General features: G+C 41.9%; 1 protein-coding gene across 1 annotated transcript in view; it reads left to right on the forward strand.

Moving 5' to 3' along the window:
• Nucleotides 1-12,768: 12,768 nt before the first annotated feature.
• Nucleotides 12,769-18,246, forward strand: part of sf3a3 (splicing factor 3a, subunit 3) — a 52,287-nt gene continuing 46,809 nt past the window's right edge. The window contains exon 1 of the mRNA XM_060904773.1: nt 12,769-12,991. Coding sequence (XP_060760756.1) covers nt 12,896-12,991 — 96 coding nt within the window. The 5' untranslated portion in view covers nt 12,769-12,895. The remainder of the gene's footprint in view (nt 12,992-18,246) is intronic.

An 18,246-nucleotide genomic window follows, 5' to 3' on the forward strand; every position in this document is an offset into this window, starting at 1 on the left:
GGCCTCAAAAGGAAGAAATCCAAGATGGCCGCCGTCACCAGACAAAAAGCCATTTATGTGCATGCCTCTTTGATTAAACATGGTGAACTCAGAGATATATGATGTATTTATGTGTTTTCATACATAGAGAATTAATTGCTATGATTACATTTAAGATTAGAAACCATGTAAACCTTCTGTGCATTAATAAATAGAGTAAAAAGGGGCAAGAGACAGATTAATATTATGGTGAAGAATTTACTCAATATACTATATGTTATCTTAAGCCTATTTCTAGTCATCCTCCTCCTCCTCTCCAGTGTTTTGGCAGGAGCTTAGCTTGTGGCAGCTGCATGATTCCATGCACTGCATGCCACTTCTCCTGCAGCTACATCTTTGGCTCAGGCACCCCTTGAGGCAAGCACAAGTTGTTATGTTTTTGCATGCTTTAGGAATAGGTGGGAGAGATAGAAGACGTGGAACTAAAGTCCCATTCAATTCCACCCATCCCATTTCAGTCACTGGTGGGAGAACAGGATGGGGCCTGTGGGCCTGACTCCATATGCTGGCTTGATAATGTGCACGCATAATGTGGAATCGCGCTGCATCTGAAGTAGGTGGCAAAGACTCCTGAGACCGACCACTGCAAAACAATTTCACCCTTGCTTTGTCAAGGGTATGAACTTCAGGAACCCCATATATCCTACAGATGAATGTCTCAGTCAATCTGATTATATTGTCTGTTAAAGGTCCTTTTCCAAGGCCAAGAAGATCCTTATGATGATCAAGGAACACTTTCCAGGCTGTTTTCTTGCTGTGACCACTAAACTGATGATAAAAGATAAGTGATTATGAGGTTTTGACCTGGTTGCGGTGGCCATCTTGGATTTTTCAGGTTTGAGGCATTATGGGACATTTTTGAGCCTGGAATACAGCGGATTTGGATTCAGCACCCTTGAATACCCCCAAAACAGTTGTATACCAAAAATTAACACGATTTGCCTCCAGGACCTTAAATAAGCACTTTTTTAGAAATCCTAACTTATTGCCATGTTTGTGTTCAGCAAACAAGCAAGTTATTAAAACCAAGAAGTGGATATAGAACCCACTCAATGGGATTAGATCCTTACACGCTAACAAAGAAGGATTTTTCCAATGAGTTGGGAAATTATCCATACGTTGAGTTCCCCGACATCTCAAACTACCTGGTGCTGCAGACATCGTTCTACACGGACACACAGATGAAAACCTGGAAGAGCATGGAGGAGAACAACTTTTTATATGTGGCTGGGTTAAAGAACTGGGGATCAGGACACTACAAGATAGACGGCTCTAAGTGCAGGAAGAGTGTTTATTAGCAGGCGTGATATTTACAGTGGTGCTTGAAAGTTTGTGAACCCTTTAGAATTTTCTATATTTCTGCATAAATATGACCTACAACATCATCAGATTTTCACACAAGTCCTAAAAGTAGATAAAGAGAACCCAGTTAAACAAGTGAGATAAAAATATTATACTTGGTCATTTATTTATTGAGGAAAATGATCCAACATTACATATCTGTGAGTGGCAAAAGTATGTGAACCTCTAGGATTAGCAGTTAATTTAAAGGGGAAATTAGCGTCAGGTGTTTTCAATCAATGGGATGACAATCAGGTGTGAGTGGGCACCCTGTTTTATTTAAAGAACAGGGATCTATCAAAGTCTGATCTTCACAACACATGTTTGTGGAAGTGTATCATGGCATGAACAAAGGAGATTTCTGAGGACCTCAGAAAAAGCGTTGTTGATGCTCATCAGGCTGGAAAAGGTTACAAAACCATCTCTAAAGAGTTTGGACTCCACCAATCCACAGTCAGACAGATTGTGTACAAATGGAGGAAGTTCAAGACCATTGTTACCCTCCCCAGGAGTGGTTGACCAACAAAGATCACTCCAAGAGCAAGTTGTGTAATAGTCGGCGAGGTCACAAAGGACACCAGGGTAACTTCTAAACAACTGAAGGCCTCTCTCACATTGGCTAATGTTAATGTTCATGAGTCCACCATCAGGAGAACACTGAACAACAATGGTGTGCATGGCAGGGTTGCAAGGAGAAAGCCACTGCTCTCCAAAAAGAACATTGCTGCTCATCTGCAGTTTGCTAAAGATCATGTGGACAAGCCAGAAGGCTATTGGAAAAATGTTTTGTGGACGGATGAGACCAAAATAGAACTTTTTGGTTTAAATGAGAAGCATTATGTTTGGAGAAAGGAAAATACTGCATTCCAGCATAAGAACCCTATCCCATCTGTGAAACATGGTGGTGGTAGTATCATGGTTTGGGCCTGTTTTGCTGCATCTGGGCCAGGACGGCTTGCCATCATTGATGGAACAATGAATTCTGAATTATACCCGTGAATTCTAAAGGAAAATGTCAGGACATCTGTCTATGAACTGAATCTCAAGAGAAGGTGGGTCATGCAGCAAGACAACGACCCTAAGCACACAAGTCGTTCTACCAAAGAATGGTTAAAGAAGAATAAAGTTAATGTTTTGGAATGGCCAAGTCAAAGTCCTGACCTTAATCCAATGGAAATGTTGTGGAAGGACCTGAAGCGAGCAGGTCATGTGAGGAAACCCACCAACATCCCAGAGTTGAAGCTGTTCTGTACGGAGGAACGGGCTAAAATTCCTCCAAGCCGGTGTGCAGGACTGATCAACATTTTCCGGAAGCGTTTAGTTGCAGTTATTGCTGCACAAGGAGGTCACACCAGATACTGAAAGCAAAGGTTCACATACTTTTGCCACTCACAGATATGTAATATTGGATCATTTTCCTCAATAAATAAATGACCAAGTATAATATTTTTTGTCTCATTTGTTTAACTGGGTTCTCTTTATCTACTTTTAGGACTTGTGTGAAAATCTGATGATGTTTTAGGTCATATTTATGCAGAAATATAGAAAATTCTAAAGGGTTCACAAACTTTCAAGCACCACTGTAAGTGAAGTTTATTTGTATAGCACTTTTAACAATAGACATTGTCACAAAGCAGCTTTACAGAGAATTAAAGACTTTAAACATGAGCTAATTTTATCCCTAATCTATCCCCAATGTGCAAGCCTGTGGCGACGGTGGCAAGGAAAAATTCCCTCAGACGACATGAGGAAGCAACCTCAAGAGGAACCAGACTCCAAAAGGAACCCATCCTCATTTGGGTGATAACAGATAGCATGATTATAAATAACTCTCTTCTATAACAGTGTCCTATAGAGTCACAAAGTATAACTACGTATGTAACCAGAAAATTCATTACAGTTTTAACATGAAGTCTGTTTTGCTGAAGTTATAAACTGTTCATTGATGGAAACCTAAGTGCAAAACTGTTCATGACAACTGCAGTCCTAAAATTAGCAAGTCGACTGTAGTCCTCAGACATAAATGCATTACTGTAAGTGTCCAGAGCGTCTTCTAAGTTTTTTTTTAACAAAAGCAAAACAGAAAGCAGAGTATTTCAACAGCGTTATAAACATGGCTAGAAACAAATGTGACAGTGATAAGTATAACGCTTCGCAAAGCCTCTGTGAAAACAGTGTCCGTATCTGTGCGTGGTGATTGCGCTCAAATCAGTATCAGGTGTTTCCCATAATGACTGGGTCCCAAGCACGTGCACAACGTGCTCAGTGAGTGCGTGTGGCTGCTCATGCTGCGCCAGACTCAAGCGTGCAAAGGTGCGACAGACAAGTGTTGACCTGCTGTGCGACCACAACTTTTAGCTCACATGTACTGTATATCACCACCAAAATGCCTCATTTTCATCAATAACCCATCACAAAGCATCGGGAGCTGTAGTGTGACCGTAGCTTAATGAGGCGGATGAGACGTCAGATGCAACCCAGCAATTGTAATTGCTAATCTATCCCCAATGAGCAAGCCTATGGTGATGGTGGCAAGGAAAAATTCCCTCAGACGACATGAGGAAGAAACCTCGAGAGAAACCAGACTCAAAAGGGAACCCATCCTCATTTGGGTGATAACAGACAACATGATTATAAATAATTACTGATCCAAAAGTGGAGTCTGGTCCATTAACACAAGAACTTATAGCCATGTTTGTGTTCAGCAAACAAGCAAGTTATTAAAACCAAGAAGTGGATATAGAACCCATTCAATGGGATTAGACCCTTCCACACTAACAAAGAAGGATTTTTCCTATGAAAGAAAAATTTACGAGCTAAATTTGACATTAGTAGAATAAATTTTGATCCTATTGTAGCTGTAACTTTGTAAATACAAAGACAATAGTTATGCATACCATTAATTAACTTAATGTGAACATAATTAACAGATAATCAACAGATTTAAGGGTTTTTTTAACGATTGTGTTTATTTTTAGTCTTTTGTATTCGTAATTATTTGTATCTGTACATGCACGACCCCACCAGCTCTGCTGATCAACTTATCGTGTTTAAATAAAGTTATTCATTCATTCTTTCATTATGAGCTGGATAATTATCCATCCATTGAGTTCCCCGACATCTCAAACTACCTGGTGGTGCAGACATTGTTCTACACGGATACACAGACGAAAACCTGGAAGAGCATGGAGGAGAACAACTTTTTATATGTGGCTGCTTAAAGATCTGGGGATCCGGACACTACAAGATAAATCCTATATCGTTTTTGCCAGGGTAAGGAGGAGTTTCTGGGCTTTTTGTCTGTGTCTTTGAGAAGGTTGCTAGGACACTACAAGTTTTAGTATCGGGTGTAAACACACCACAGCCACTCAATTCCCAATCTTCCCTGCTCTTCTCTTCCAGCAGGCATCACAGATCTATAGAATTTACCCACAAACGTATTTATTTATTCAGCCCACTGCTCTGTGTGTGTGTGTGTGTGTGTGTGTGTGTGTGTGTGTGTGTGTGTGTGTGTGTGTGTGTGCACGCGCATGGGTTAAATGTGACAAAATAAAGGCTTGTTCTTAATTTACTCACAAATGTATTTGTTCCACTTGAAAAGTATACGGCAAAGCAGCTACTGGATTTGGAGCACTACGACATCCTGAACTATTTAGTATTTGGCTTCAAACTTGAAAAAATTTTACGGCCCACTAGATGGCCCAGTGGTTGAGAAACACTGCTCTAAACCAGTGTTTCTCAACCACTGGGCCACAGCCCATTAGTGGGCTGCGAACTTTTTTCAAGTGGAAATTAAGTTTTACTCATAGTCAGGTACAATTGTTGGGTTGCATCCGACGTCACATCCGCCTCATTAAGCTACGGTCACACTACAGCTCCCGATGCTTTGTGATGGGTTATTGATGAAAATGAGGCATTTTGGTGGTGATATACAGTACATGTGAGCTAAAAGTTGTGGTCACACAGCAGGTCAACACTTGACTGTCGCGCCTTTGCACGCTTGAGTCTGGCGCAGCATGAGCAGCCACACGCACTCACTGAGCACGTTGTGCACGTGCTTGGGACCCAGTCATTATGGGAAACACCTGATACTGATTTGAGCGCAATCACCACGCACAGATACGGACACTGTTTTCACAGAGGCTTTGCGAAGCGTTATCCTTATCACTGTCACATTTGTTTCTAGCCATGTTTATAACGCTGTTGAAATACTCTGCTTTCTGTTTTGCTTTTGTTAAAAAAAAATCTTAGAAGACGCTCTGGACACTTACAGTAATGCATTTATGTCTGAGGACTACAGTCAACTTGCTAATTTTAGGACTGCAGTTGTCATGAACAGTTTTGCACTCAGGTTTCCATCAATGAACAGTTTATAACTTCAGCAAAACAGACTTCATGTTAAAACTGTAATGAATTTTCTGGTTACATACGTAGTTATACTTTGTGACTCTATAGGACACTGTTATAGAAGAGAGTTATTTATAATCATGCTATCTGTTATCACCCAAATGAGGATGGGTTCCTTTTGGAGTCTGGTTCCTCTTGAGGTTGCTTCCTCATGTCGTCTGAAGGAATTTTTCCTTGCCACCATGCCACAGGCTTGCACATTGGGGATAGATTAGGGATAAAATTAGCTCATGTTTAAAGTCTTTAATTCTCTGTAAAGCTGCTTTGCGACAATGTCTATTGTTAAAAGTGCTATACAAATAAACTTCACTTAAATATCACGCCTGCTAATAAACACTCTTCCTGCACTTAGAGCCGTCTATCTTGTAGTGTCCTCATCACCAGATCTTTAACCCAGCCACATATAAAAAGTTGTTCTCCTCCATGCTCTTCCAGGTTTTCATCTGTGTGTCCATGTAGAACGATGTCTGCAGCACCAGGGAGTTTGAGATGTCGGGGAACTCAACGGATGGATCATTTTCCAACTCATCCTTCTTTGTTAGTGTGTAAGGATCTAATCCCATTGAGTGGTTTCTATACCCACTTCTTGGTTTTAATAACTTGCTTGTTTTCTGGATACAAACATGGCAATATGTTCTTGTGTTAATGGACCAGACTTCACTTTTGGATCATTAATCCCTTTTGACTGAGAATGACCTACATGCATGGTTTAGCTTCTGGGACATGCATACAGTTTCAAATACAATACCTACAATTAAAAACAGTTTGTTTTTATTGCCTTTATTTACAACCCTGATTCCAAAAAAGTTGGGACAAAGTACAAATTGTAAATAAAAACGGAATGCAATAATTTACAAATCTCAAAAACTGATATTGTATTCACAATAGAACATAGACAACATATCAAATGTCAAAAGTGAGACATTTTGAAATTCCATGCCAAATATTGGCTCATTTGAAATTTCATGACAGCAACACATCTCAAAAAAAGTTGGGACAGGGCAATAAGAGGCTGGAAAAGTTAAAGGTACAAAAAAGGAACAGCTGGAGGACCAAATTGCAACTCATTAGGTCAATTGGCAATAGGTCATTAACATGACTGGGTATTAAAAGAGCATCTTGGAGTGGCAGTGGCTCTCAGAAGTAAAGATGGGAAGAGGATCACCAATCCCCCTAATTCTGCGCCGACAAATAGTGGAGCAATATCAGAAAGGAGTTCGACAGTGTAAAATTGCAAAGAGTTTGAACATATCATCATCTACAGTGCATAATATCATCAAAAGATTCAGAGAATCTGGAAGAATCTCTGTGCGTAAGGGTCAAGGCCGGAAAACCATACCGGGTGCCCGTGATCTTCGGACCCTTAGATGGCACTGCATCACATACAGGCATGCTTCTGTATTGGAAATCACAAAATGGGCTCAGGAATATTTCCAGAGAACATTATCTGTGAACACAATTCACCGTGCCATCCGCCGTTGCCAGCTAAAACTCTATAGTTCAAAGAAGAAGCCGTATCTAAACATGATCCAGAAGCGCAGATGTCTTCTCTGGGCCAAGGCTCATTTAAAATGGACTGTGGCAAAGTGGAAAACTGTTCTGTGGTCAGATAAATCAAAATGTGAAGTTCTTTATGGAAATCAGGGACGCCGCGTCATTCGGACTAAAGAGGAGAAGGATGACCCAAGTTGTTGTCAGCGCTCAGTTCAGAAGCCTGCATCTCTGATGGTATGGGGTTGCATTAGTGCGTGTGGCATGGGCAGCTTACACATCTGGAAAGACACCATCAATGCTGAAAGGTATATCCAGGTTCTAGAGCAACATATGCTCCCATCCAGACGACGTCTCTTTCAGGGAAGACCTTGCATTTTCCAACATGACAATGCCAAACCACATACTGCATCAATTACAGCATCATGGCTGCGTAGAAGAAGGGTCCGGGTACTGAACTGGCCAGCCTGCAGTCCAGATCTTTCATCCATAGAAAACATTTGGCGCATTATAAAACGGAAGATACGACAAAAAAGACCAAAGACAGTTGAGCAACTAGAATCCTACATTAGACAAGAATGGGTTAACATTCCTATCCCTAAACTTGAGCAATTTGTTTCCTCAGTCCCCAGACGTTTACAGACTGTTGTAAAGAGAAAAGAGGATGTCTCTACCCTTTTCCACCAAATCAGTTCCAGGGCTGGTTCGGAGCCACTGCTGGTGCTGGTTCACAACTCGTTCAACTTGCGAGCCAGCTGAGAACCAGTTTGCTTTTCCATTGCTCGCGGTGCTAAGTGGAGACATGTCATTACGTCGCTGTATACGTCAGTTACGTCGCTGTATACGTCATTACGTCGCTGATACGTCAGTTACGTCGCTAGGTTTGCATAAACCTTGGCGCGAATATCGAAGCAAAAACAACACGGAAGAAGCAGCAGCAGCAACAACAATAATAATAATAATAATAATAATAATGGATGACTTTGCGTTTGTACAGCTGCTGCTTCTCGTCACTTAAAAATGGCGATCTTTCGCGGTCTTGTTATTGTTGTTGGTCTTAACAACTCCGCCCCCCCGCTGACGTAAGCGGTTCTTTCCTCTGGCCCAGCAGAGAGTTGGTGCGAGCCTGGAACCGGTTTTTCTGGCCCCAGAGCCAGTTCTTTGTCAGTGGAAACAGAAAACCCGGTTCCAAACTAAGCACTGGCCCCGAACCAGCCCTGGAACTGCTTTGGTGGAAAAGGGGCAACAGTGGTAAACATGGCCTTGTCCCAACTTTTTTGAGATGTGTTGTTGTCATGAAATTTAAAATCACCTCATTTTTCTCTTTAAATGGTACATTTTCTCAGTTTAAACATTTGATATGTCATCTATGTTCTATTCTGAATAAAATATGGAATTTTGAAACTTCCACATCATTGCATTCTGTTTTTATTTACAATTTGTACTTTGTCCCAACTTTTTTGGAATCGGGGTTGTAATTCTTGGGTTCCCGTCTGTAACAGGGAGTGATGTCGCATCCCATTAATTCACTTTACAATAGATTATTAGATTCTAATAGAATAGATGAGGCAAAATAATTGGAGATCTTTTTTAATGGGCTCCGACTCATTGCAAGTATGAATAGGTGGGCCTCAAAGTAGAAAAGGTTGAGAACCCCTGCTCTAAACCACATCCTGACAGGTGATATGATACTGACCACAAGATGTAACAGTAAAATACTGTAGTAAGATGAAACAAACCACTTGTCACACTTGCTGATGCTGTATCCAGTTTCCTAAATGCCTTGAGTTTGACTCATCTCATTTCTCATCTCATTATCTCTAGCCGCTTTATCCTGTCCTACAGGGTTGCAGGCAAGCTGGAGCCTATCCCAGCTGACTACGGGTGAAAGGCGGGGTACACCCTGGACAAGTCGCCAGGTCATCACAGGGCTGACACTTAGGCCCAATCCCAATTCTAATTTCTACCCCTACCCCTCCGCCTTCCCCTCCGCCTTCCCCTTGGCCCTTCCCCTTGAAACTGAGCTACAAGGGATAGGGCTTGAAATTCAACCCTTACGTATTGGGATAGCCCTTCAACGATCGCATACGTCATCGCGTACCTCCGTCAGCGTTTACGTTAGCAAAACGCGACGCGTCATTGGCTGCGACCAGCCGCTACAGTCAGAGCCAGAGGCAGAAATCTCTGCTGGCAGGGTGTAATTTGTTAACTAACACCACTGAATGGGATATCTTTGGCGCTTCGTGCACCACATCCGACAGAATGAGGTGTCAGAACACTCATGTAAACAATAAAAGCGAGAATAACAGAACAAAACGTACGCAGTAAAGCAACCGAAAACAATACTCACTCCCAAAGCTTTTTAGCAGCAGCTTGGATTTCAGAAATCGCTGCTCATTCTCAGCTCGAAAGCGAATCAAGCGGCGTGTTTCCTCTGGATAACAACTTAAAACACGTAAATAATGGAGAAAATACATTTATGACAATCTTTCGCCGCGGGAACCGCCATCTTTCTGAAATCCGCATGAAATCTCGCTGAAATCCGCATGGCATTGTGGGAAATCACTCAAACCCCTTCGTTCGGAGTCTGCTCCAGGAAAATCTCCGTTTGGAGGGGTACAGAAGCCCTACGCCTTCCCCTCCCCCTCCGCGTTAACTGGGATTGGGATACCCCTACCCCTTCACGTGAACGCGCAAAATGGAGGGGAAGGGCTAGGTCCAAGGGGTGAAATGGGATTCGGCCATAGACACAGACAACCATTCACACCTACGGTCAATTTAGAGTCACCAGTTAACCTAACCTGCTTGTCTTTGGACTGTGGGGGAAACCGGAGCACCCGGAGGAAACCCACGCGGACACGGGAAGAACATGCAAACTCCGCACAGAAAGACCCTCGCCAGCCACGGGGCTCGAACCCAGACCTTCTTGCTGTGAGGCAACAGCGCTAACCACTACACCACCGTGCCACCCTGAGTTTGACTCACCTGATGAAACTTTTCATTATTAAACTAAATATAATCTCCAGGCTGGTATTGTTACTTTTTTCCCCCCAAAAAAAGGACTCTGTTACATTACAGGCATTTAGCAGACTCTCTTACCCAGAGTGACGTACAATGAACACACACACATACGCAGAACCTGGGGAGCAGTTAGGGGTTAAGTGCCTTGCTCAAGGGCACTTCAGCCATGGACTTTTCTGCCAGTCCAGGGAATCAAGCCAGTGACCTGTTGGGCCCAAGGCTGCTTCGCTTTCGGCCATGACTTCCCCTGAGTTTGTAATGTTGTTTCTATGTGTTTTTTCTCTCTATTAATCTTTTATTGTCTATACATCGTTGAAATGTTGCCTCATTTTTCTATTTTGAGAAATATTTTATGTTACAGACAAGCAAATAACGGCTGAGAAAATGATTATATCACGAGACTGACTAATTCTAATGAAAATGTGAATTTGCAAATCAAGAGCTGAGGATAAACGTCTCCTATTACAAAATAGGTTTTCAAGCCAGACATATTTAAAAATCCTCATTTCAGTTCTGACAAATTTAAAAATTTCACTCGTTAATTCTAAAAGATTTAATAGCTCAAAGAGAATATAATCATAGTCATTTCTGTAAGCAAGTGCAGAGACAGGAACTCACAATTCCTCCCTGTAACTAACTGAATGAATTTTACTTAAATTAATGGAGGAAATTTTTAATTTTCAATAAAAATGTGAGGAAGCAGGATCAGCCAAGAACTAGAACTAATCATGGAAGCTATACTGTATAATCAAGTACATACGTAGCCTACTTAATGTTAAAATAATCTTAAAATCTCTATCTTTTGGGTTATTCTATACAGAAACGTGATTCCACTTAGAGAATGGTCTAAGTAGAACCCTGTTAGGGCAAAGAACGCTTAAAGACACGAGTACACTATATGGTCAAAAGTTTGTGGACACCTGATCATCACACCTGTATATGCATGTTGAACATCCCATTCCAGACTGATTCCCCCTTTGCTGTTATAATAAGCTATTCACTTCTGGGAAGGCTTTCCTTTAGACTTTGCAGTGTGACTGTGGAGATTTGTGTTCATTCAGCCACACAGCATTCGTGAAGTCAGGTACAGATGTTAGGTGAAGAGATGTTAGGCCTGGGGTGTGGTCGGTGTTTAGTGGGGTTGAGTGCAGGACACTCAAGTTCTTCCACTCCAGCGTTTACAAGCCATGTCTTCATGGAGTTAGCTTTCTGCACAGTGGCATTGTCATGCTGGAACAAGGTTTGGGCCTTTTAGTTCTGGACTGTGGTTTCCCCCACAGTCCAAAGACATGCAGGTTAGGCTAATTGGTGACTCTAAATTGACCGTAGGTGTGAACGTGAGTCTGAATGGTTGTGTGTCAGCCCTGTGATGATCTGGCGACTTGTCCAGGGTGTACCCCGCCTTTCGCCCGTAGTCAGCTGGGATAGGCTCCAGCTTGCCTGCGACCCTGCACAGGATAAGCGGTTACAGATAATGGATGAATGGATGGATGGATTTCCCATCTTCCTTATTACTTGACTAGATTAATCAACATAATGAGCAACTGAATCAAAATTCCTTTCAACCAGCTTGACCAACTCGGCCTGTGTTTTGGCAGCTGGTACTGTTTTATAACGGGCTGGCACAGTGGTGTAGTGGTTAGCACTGTTACCTCACAGCAAGAAGGTTCTGGGTTCGAGCCCAGTGGCCAATGGGGACCTTTCTGTGTGGAGTTTGCACATTCTCCCTGTGTCTCCGTGGGTTTTTTCCAGGTGCTCTGGTTTCCCCGACAGTCCAAAGACATGCAGGTTAGGCTAACTGGTGGCTCTAAATTGACCGTAGGTGTGAGTGTGAATGGTTGTCTGTGTCTATGTGTCAGCCCTGTGATGACCTGGCGACTTGTCCAGGGTGTACCCCGCCTTTCGCCCGTAGTCAGCTGGGATAGGCTCCTGCTTGCCTGCGACCCTGTAGAACAGGATAAAGCGGCTAGAGATAATGAGATGAGATGAGCAACTGAATCAAAATTCCTTCCAAGCAGCTTGACCAACTTGGCCTGAGTTTTGGCAGCTGGTACTGTTTTATAACAGAGTGGTGCAGCGGTTAGCACTGTTGCCTCACAGCAAGAAGGTTCTGGGTTCGAGCCCAGTGGCCAACGGGGACCTTCCCGTGTCTGCGTAAGTCTCTAAATTACTCATAGGTGTGTGTGTGTAGAAAGGAACTGGTCACTGTACTTGAGGTGAACCAAACATGGTTCGCCTCAAGCCCAGATCAGGTTCGACGATGACTGTTTTATAGCACAGAATTTTCAGTGTTGTTATTCATATCTGACCGATTGTTTTACAAAATAACAAGAGAAAAAGTTTAACTGACATATATGTCCTTATAAATACATTTCTATCTCAAATATCTTGTCACGTACAGATTTAAGATTAACCCGGAACGTTATTGCTGGTCTTTTTTCCCCACCCGGTTTAAATTGGACGCGGGACCAACTTCCTGAGTCGTTGCACGCGCGTATTAAGCTAGCTAAACAAGACGGCTAGTTAACGGAACGGGTCAGTATTATCTGATCAAGTCCGTTTTATTGTTATTAAGTAAATATTGCTTATTATCACCATGGAGCCTATTTTGGAGCAGCAGCGTCGGTATCATGAGGAGATGGAGAGATTAATGGACGCCAAAACAAAGGAGATGTTGCACAAGAAAACGACGGTATTTATATCTGAGCTAACTGGCTAATGTAGCTGACAGGAATGGAGTCCTTTTGTTGCTATGAGTGACAAATAGTTGGGCGAATATTAATTAGTAGCAGAAGCTTTTTTGGTATGAAGTAGTAGTGATGATAATACTTGGTCATTTATTTATTGAGGAAAATGATCCAATATTACATATCTGCGAGTGGCAAAAGTATGTGAACCTCTAGGATTAGTCAATCAATGGGATGACAATCAGGTGTGAGTGGGCACCCTGTTTTATTTAAAGAACAGGGATCTATCAAAGTCTGATCTTCACAACACGTTTGTGGAAGTGTATCATGGCACGAACAAAGGAGATTTCTGAGGATCTCAGAAAAAGCGTTGTTGATGCTCATCAGGCTGGAAAAGGTTACAAAACCATCTCTAAAGAGTTTGGACTCCACCAATCCACAGTCAGACAGATTGTGTACAAATGGAGGAAATTCAAGACCATTGTTACCCTCCCCAGGAGTGGTCAACCAACAAAGATCACTCCAAGAGCAAGGCGTGTAATAGTCGGCGAGGTCACAAAGGACCCCTGGGTAACTTCTAAGCAACTGAAGGCCTCTCTCACATTGGTTAATGTTCATGAGTCCACCATCAGGAGAACACTGAACAACAATGGTGTGCATGGCAGGGTTGCAAGGAGAAAGCCACTGCTCTCCAAAAAGAACATTGCTGCTCGTTTGCAGTTTGCTAAATATCACGTGGACAAGCTAGAAGGCTATTGGAAAAATGTTTTGTGGACCGATGTAGAGACTCAGATTGTTTTGCAGGTCAAGGGGCCCACAGGGCTCCTCCTGGGAAAAAACAGGGGCCCATTTCTACAATGGGGGGCCCAGTGATTATCCTTCAGTTGAAGCGAACCTAGTGAGCGAAGCGAGCCCAATGAACAGCTGGGGCAGCTCGGGGGCTGTTTTTTTTTCTCTCAATTGTTTTTTTTGTATTAGAAGCCATATGAAGCAATGTAGATGACAAAAATCAATGCTTCAACCAAATATATTGCGATATTGTTTAATCAGTGGCAATATTTTGGAATTCAACCACAGGCCACTATATATCACATCTATATTATCTCCTCCTTGTAAATTATAGCACAAGAATGGGTTTGTTTTTTTGCATGCTGTGACGGTCTAATTCTGCTTGTCTCTAATCATCTCTACTTCTAATTTCATTAATTTATTTTATTAACTTGTTTTCAGTTTGGTGTAGGTCTGTAGTAGTAGTAATCACCAGTGGTGGTGGTAGTAGTAGTGGTTGCTGTTGTAGTAGTTGATGTTGTAAATCTAGTATGACTAATGACCTTGGGTATCAGGGGTATCGTTTTTTTCAGGTGAATGTACTCTCTTTCTGCCGAAGAATGACAAAATGGATGTTTTTTTTTCTTATCCATGTTTTCTTGTCTCTTTTTAATATTCGTACATAGACCTTAAGATTCCCCCTAGCGAAAGACTTGGATCAGGTTTTACTCGCTTGGGACGCTACAAACGGGGCGGCGTAAATACACGAACGGGTCTGACGTATATTTAATATGGCGGCGGTCAAAACAAATTAATCCGATGCTGAAATCTGTTGAATATCCAGATAATTATGTTGGAAGTTGCATATTTGTGCAAGATTTTCGATATTGAGACCATGAAGTCAAGTAATACGCCACGAAATGTTCCAAATAGGGTATAAAATGCTCGCGTCCATATTGGCCCCTGCCCCTCTCAACAATGCATTCATTATTCGAAATAGTGTGTCTTAGACACGGGCGCGCCAACAATCTGAGTCTCTGCGGATGAGACTAAAATAGAACTTTTTGGTTTAAATGAGAAGCGTTATGTTTGGAGAAAGGAAAACACTGCATTCCAGCACAAGAACCTTATCCCATCTGTGAAACATGGTGGTGGTAGTATCATGGTTTGGGCCTGTTTTGCTGCATCTGGGCCAGGACGGCTTGCCATCATTGATGGAACAATGAATTCTGAATTATACCAGCGAATTCTAAAGGAAAATGTCAGGACATCTGTCCATGAACTGAATCTCAAGAGAAGGTGGGTCATGCAGTAAGACAACGACCCTAAGCACACAAGTCGCTCTACCAAAGAATGGTTAAAGAAGAATAAAGTTAATGTTTTGGAACGGCCAAGTCAAAGTCCTGACCTTAATCCAATCAAAATGTTGTGGAAGGACCTGAAGCGAGCAGTTCATGTGAGGAAACCCACCAACATCCCAGAGTTGAAGCTGTTCTGTACGGAGGAACGGGCTAAAATTCCTCCAAGCCGGTGTGCAGGACTGATCAACAGTTACCGCAAACGTTTAGTTGCAGTTATTGCTGCACAAGGGGGTCACACCAGATACTGAAAGCAAAGGTTCATATACTTTTGCCACTCACGGATATGTCATATTGGATCATTTTCCTCAATAAATAAATAACCAAGTATAATATTTTTGTCTCATTTGTTTAACTGGGTTCTCTTTATCTACTTTTAGGACTTGTGTGAAAATCTGATGATGTTTTCGGTCATATTTATGCAGAAATATAGAAAATTCTAAAGGGTTCACAAACTTTCAAGCACCACTGTATATATTTCCACAAAGTTAGAAGCACACAATTTGTCTATAATGTCCTTTCATTTGCTGGAGCGTTACAGTCCCTCTTCCCTGGAACTAAGAGCCCCAAACATGTATCCGGCATGACCGTGCTCCTGTGCATAAAGCTGAGCTCCATGAAGATGTGGTGTCTGAAGGTTGGAGTGGAAGAACTTGGGCACCCTGAACCTCAACCCTACTCAACACCTTTGGGATGAATGAGAGTAAATTGGATATAATAAGAGTAAATCAGGACTAAACAGGGATCGACATTAATGCTAGTCCAACTGTCCAGGACAATCAAATGTTTGGTCCGGACAAATCCAAATCTGCGCCTCTGACGGGACGAGTTGAATTATTCCTAACTCTCGGGAGTTCCCAGAGTGTCTCTCATAGCAGCTCCCTGACACCCGCTACAGTATTCTGGAATCTAGAACGAGTAAGCATGAGCATGCAAGAGTGCGCATCCTGATTGCTCTGTCTTGTTAAGTAAACGAATCGGGGTTCTGTGCTTTGCGTCTTCTCTCCCGGACCAAGAGTCCATCAGGGGTGGGTTTCCCAAAAGCGTCGTAGCGCAACAATCATCGTTAAATGGTAGAGCGAGCATCACAATGAACACTCTCTCTCTCTCTCTCTCTCCTAGTTAAGATGCTCTTAGCATTGAGGCTTTTGGGAAACCCACCTCAGTTCAGTATATTCAGGGGAGTCATGACAAAGTGCCCCAAAAATACAAAACCCACTTCACTTCAGACTACGTGAAAGTTTTCCCGTGCCTAACGTGTAAAATAATGCCGGCGTTGCGCGCTGTACTGTTTGTAACAGTGACTTTAGCATTGTCCATAGCAGGTTAAATGATCATAAAAGACCTGCTGAGGTGAGTTTAACAGTGTCGTGTTCATGTGTAGATTATTTATGCTCGCTGCCAAGGCTACATGATAAGGCCAAATCCTTAAAGACTTGCTTAAAGTTGCAATAAAATATTTAGTTAAATAATTAGTAAGATGCAGTTTACATAAATAGTGTAAGTGGTCGACATATTTTACTGTCATGTTTTGTGTGTGTGTATATATAGGTTAATCTAATTTGGTTTACAGACTAGAGAAGCTTACTCAACGAAGTATTGCATATAGCTGCCCCGGACAATAGAGTAATGATACCTGACGCTTTTATATCTTTTTAGGGATTGTTGAAAATCACCATTTTTTAAAAATAGTAATTATTCCAGCATGACATCAATAAAGTTCCAACAAAACCAGTTCAATCCCCTCAGCGATCCGACCATGTTCTTGTTTACGAAATTCCAGGGAAGCCGAGTGCAGCAGGTGTGTGTGCAAAAATAACCCCGTCGTAATGATCTGTAATTAGATATGAGACTTCATCGGAATCAGAGAAATGGCGATCAAACACCTCAATAAAATAAATATCTGTGGTGAATCTTCATCTCATTCGGACATTCATTGCATTTTTCTTTTGTATGGTTCACTTTAGCCATAGCAATAATTGTAAAATATTCTGCGGGAATTTTATGACTGTGCCAAACTCACCTTCGTTTTGTTTTTTTTTTTCATTCACGACGTGATTCTGTCACCCTGATCATGTCCAACTCATTTTCTTTCAGTTGCATTTCTTTAAAGCTTGACTGCCTTTCAGATTTTTCAAGTGTAGGTCATACAAAGAAGAATTTTCCCCGACGCCCAGTTATTTTTGTTTAGTGGACGGAAAGCTACTGAATTCAAATCAGACTTTTTTTTTTTTTTTTTAAACGGAACAATTTAATTAATTTATCTCCACGTGGCCTTAAATTCTCTGCTGTTTTTTCCTGCTTCACCATGACGCAATACAAGATGCTACATCATGCATGACGTGGTGGGCTTTCCCCGTTCGCACAAAGCATTGTGGGATACAAATTTGAAACAGGAGAGAAAAATGGAGGACGTGAGCGTGCGAATGAAACGTGAAAGACCGACTACAATAATGGAAAGAAAGTGAGAAGAAAAGAAGTTATGTTCTATACGAAGGAAAGGAAACGCAGGAAATATCAAACTAATAAATATCAGCTCTCAGCGAGCACCTCGGTGTGATCAGCTGTTCGTTTAGCGACAGAATGATGGAACTGTCAGTGCACGCTCAAAGGTAAACCTGCGCATGCGCGCACACACACACGGACTTCCTCTGTCTGTTTGACTGCGCGAAGACGCAAGTGATTTCATGTACATTATTTACTTTAATCCCGTCAAATTAAATCACTTCCCAGCCACAGAACAGAATGGCCTGATATTACAGAAAAAAACATGCATCACAATGACCACATTTCAGACGGAACTAAATTTCACTGGTTTTATGAAATCAAAAGGCCGTCTAGCTTTAAATTAGTTTTACTAATTTAAAATTTTACTGGATTAATCAAGATGCAACTTTATTTCCTCCAGAAGCTTTGAATGTGGCTGAGTCTGACTCTTAAAACTGCAGATCAGGTCCTGGGTTCTCACAAACGCACACACCATAATGGGGCACTGGATAGTTTTTCTTTATTGTTAAAGTTTGAGTTTTATTGAAAAATTATAATTCATTCAGGTGTAATGATTATCATCACTATGGCCCACTTTACACGGGGACGGTCTGAAACAAAAACGCAAAAGTCCGTTTTCGTTCTCA

Source organism: Neoarius graeffei, chromosome 22, assembly GCF_027579695.1.
Source record: "Neoarius graeffei isolate fNeoGra1 chromosome 22, fNeoGra1.pri, whole genome shotgun sequence".
In the NCBI taxonomy this organism is placed as follows: domain Eukaryota; kingdom Metazoa; phylum Chordata; class Actinopteri; order Siluriformes; family Ariidae; genus Neoarius; species Neoarius graeffei.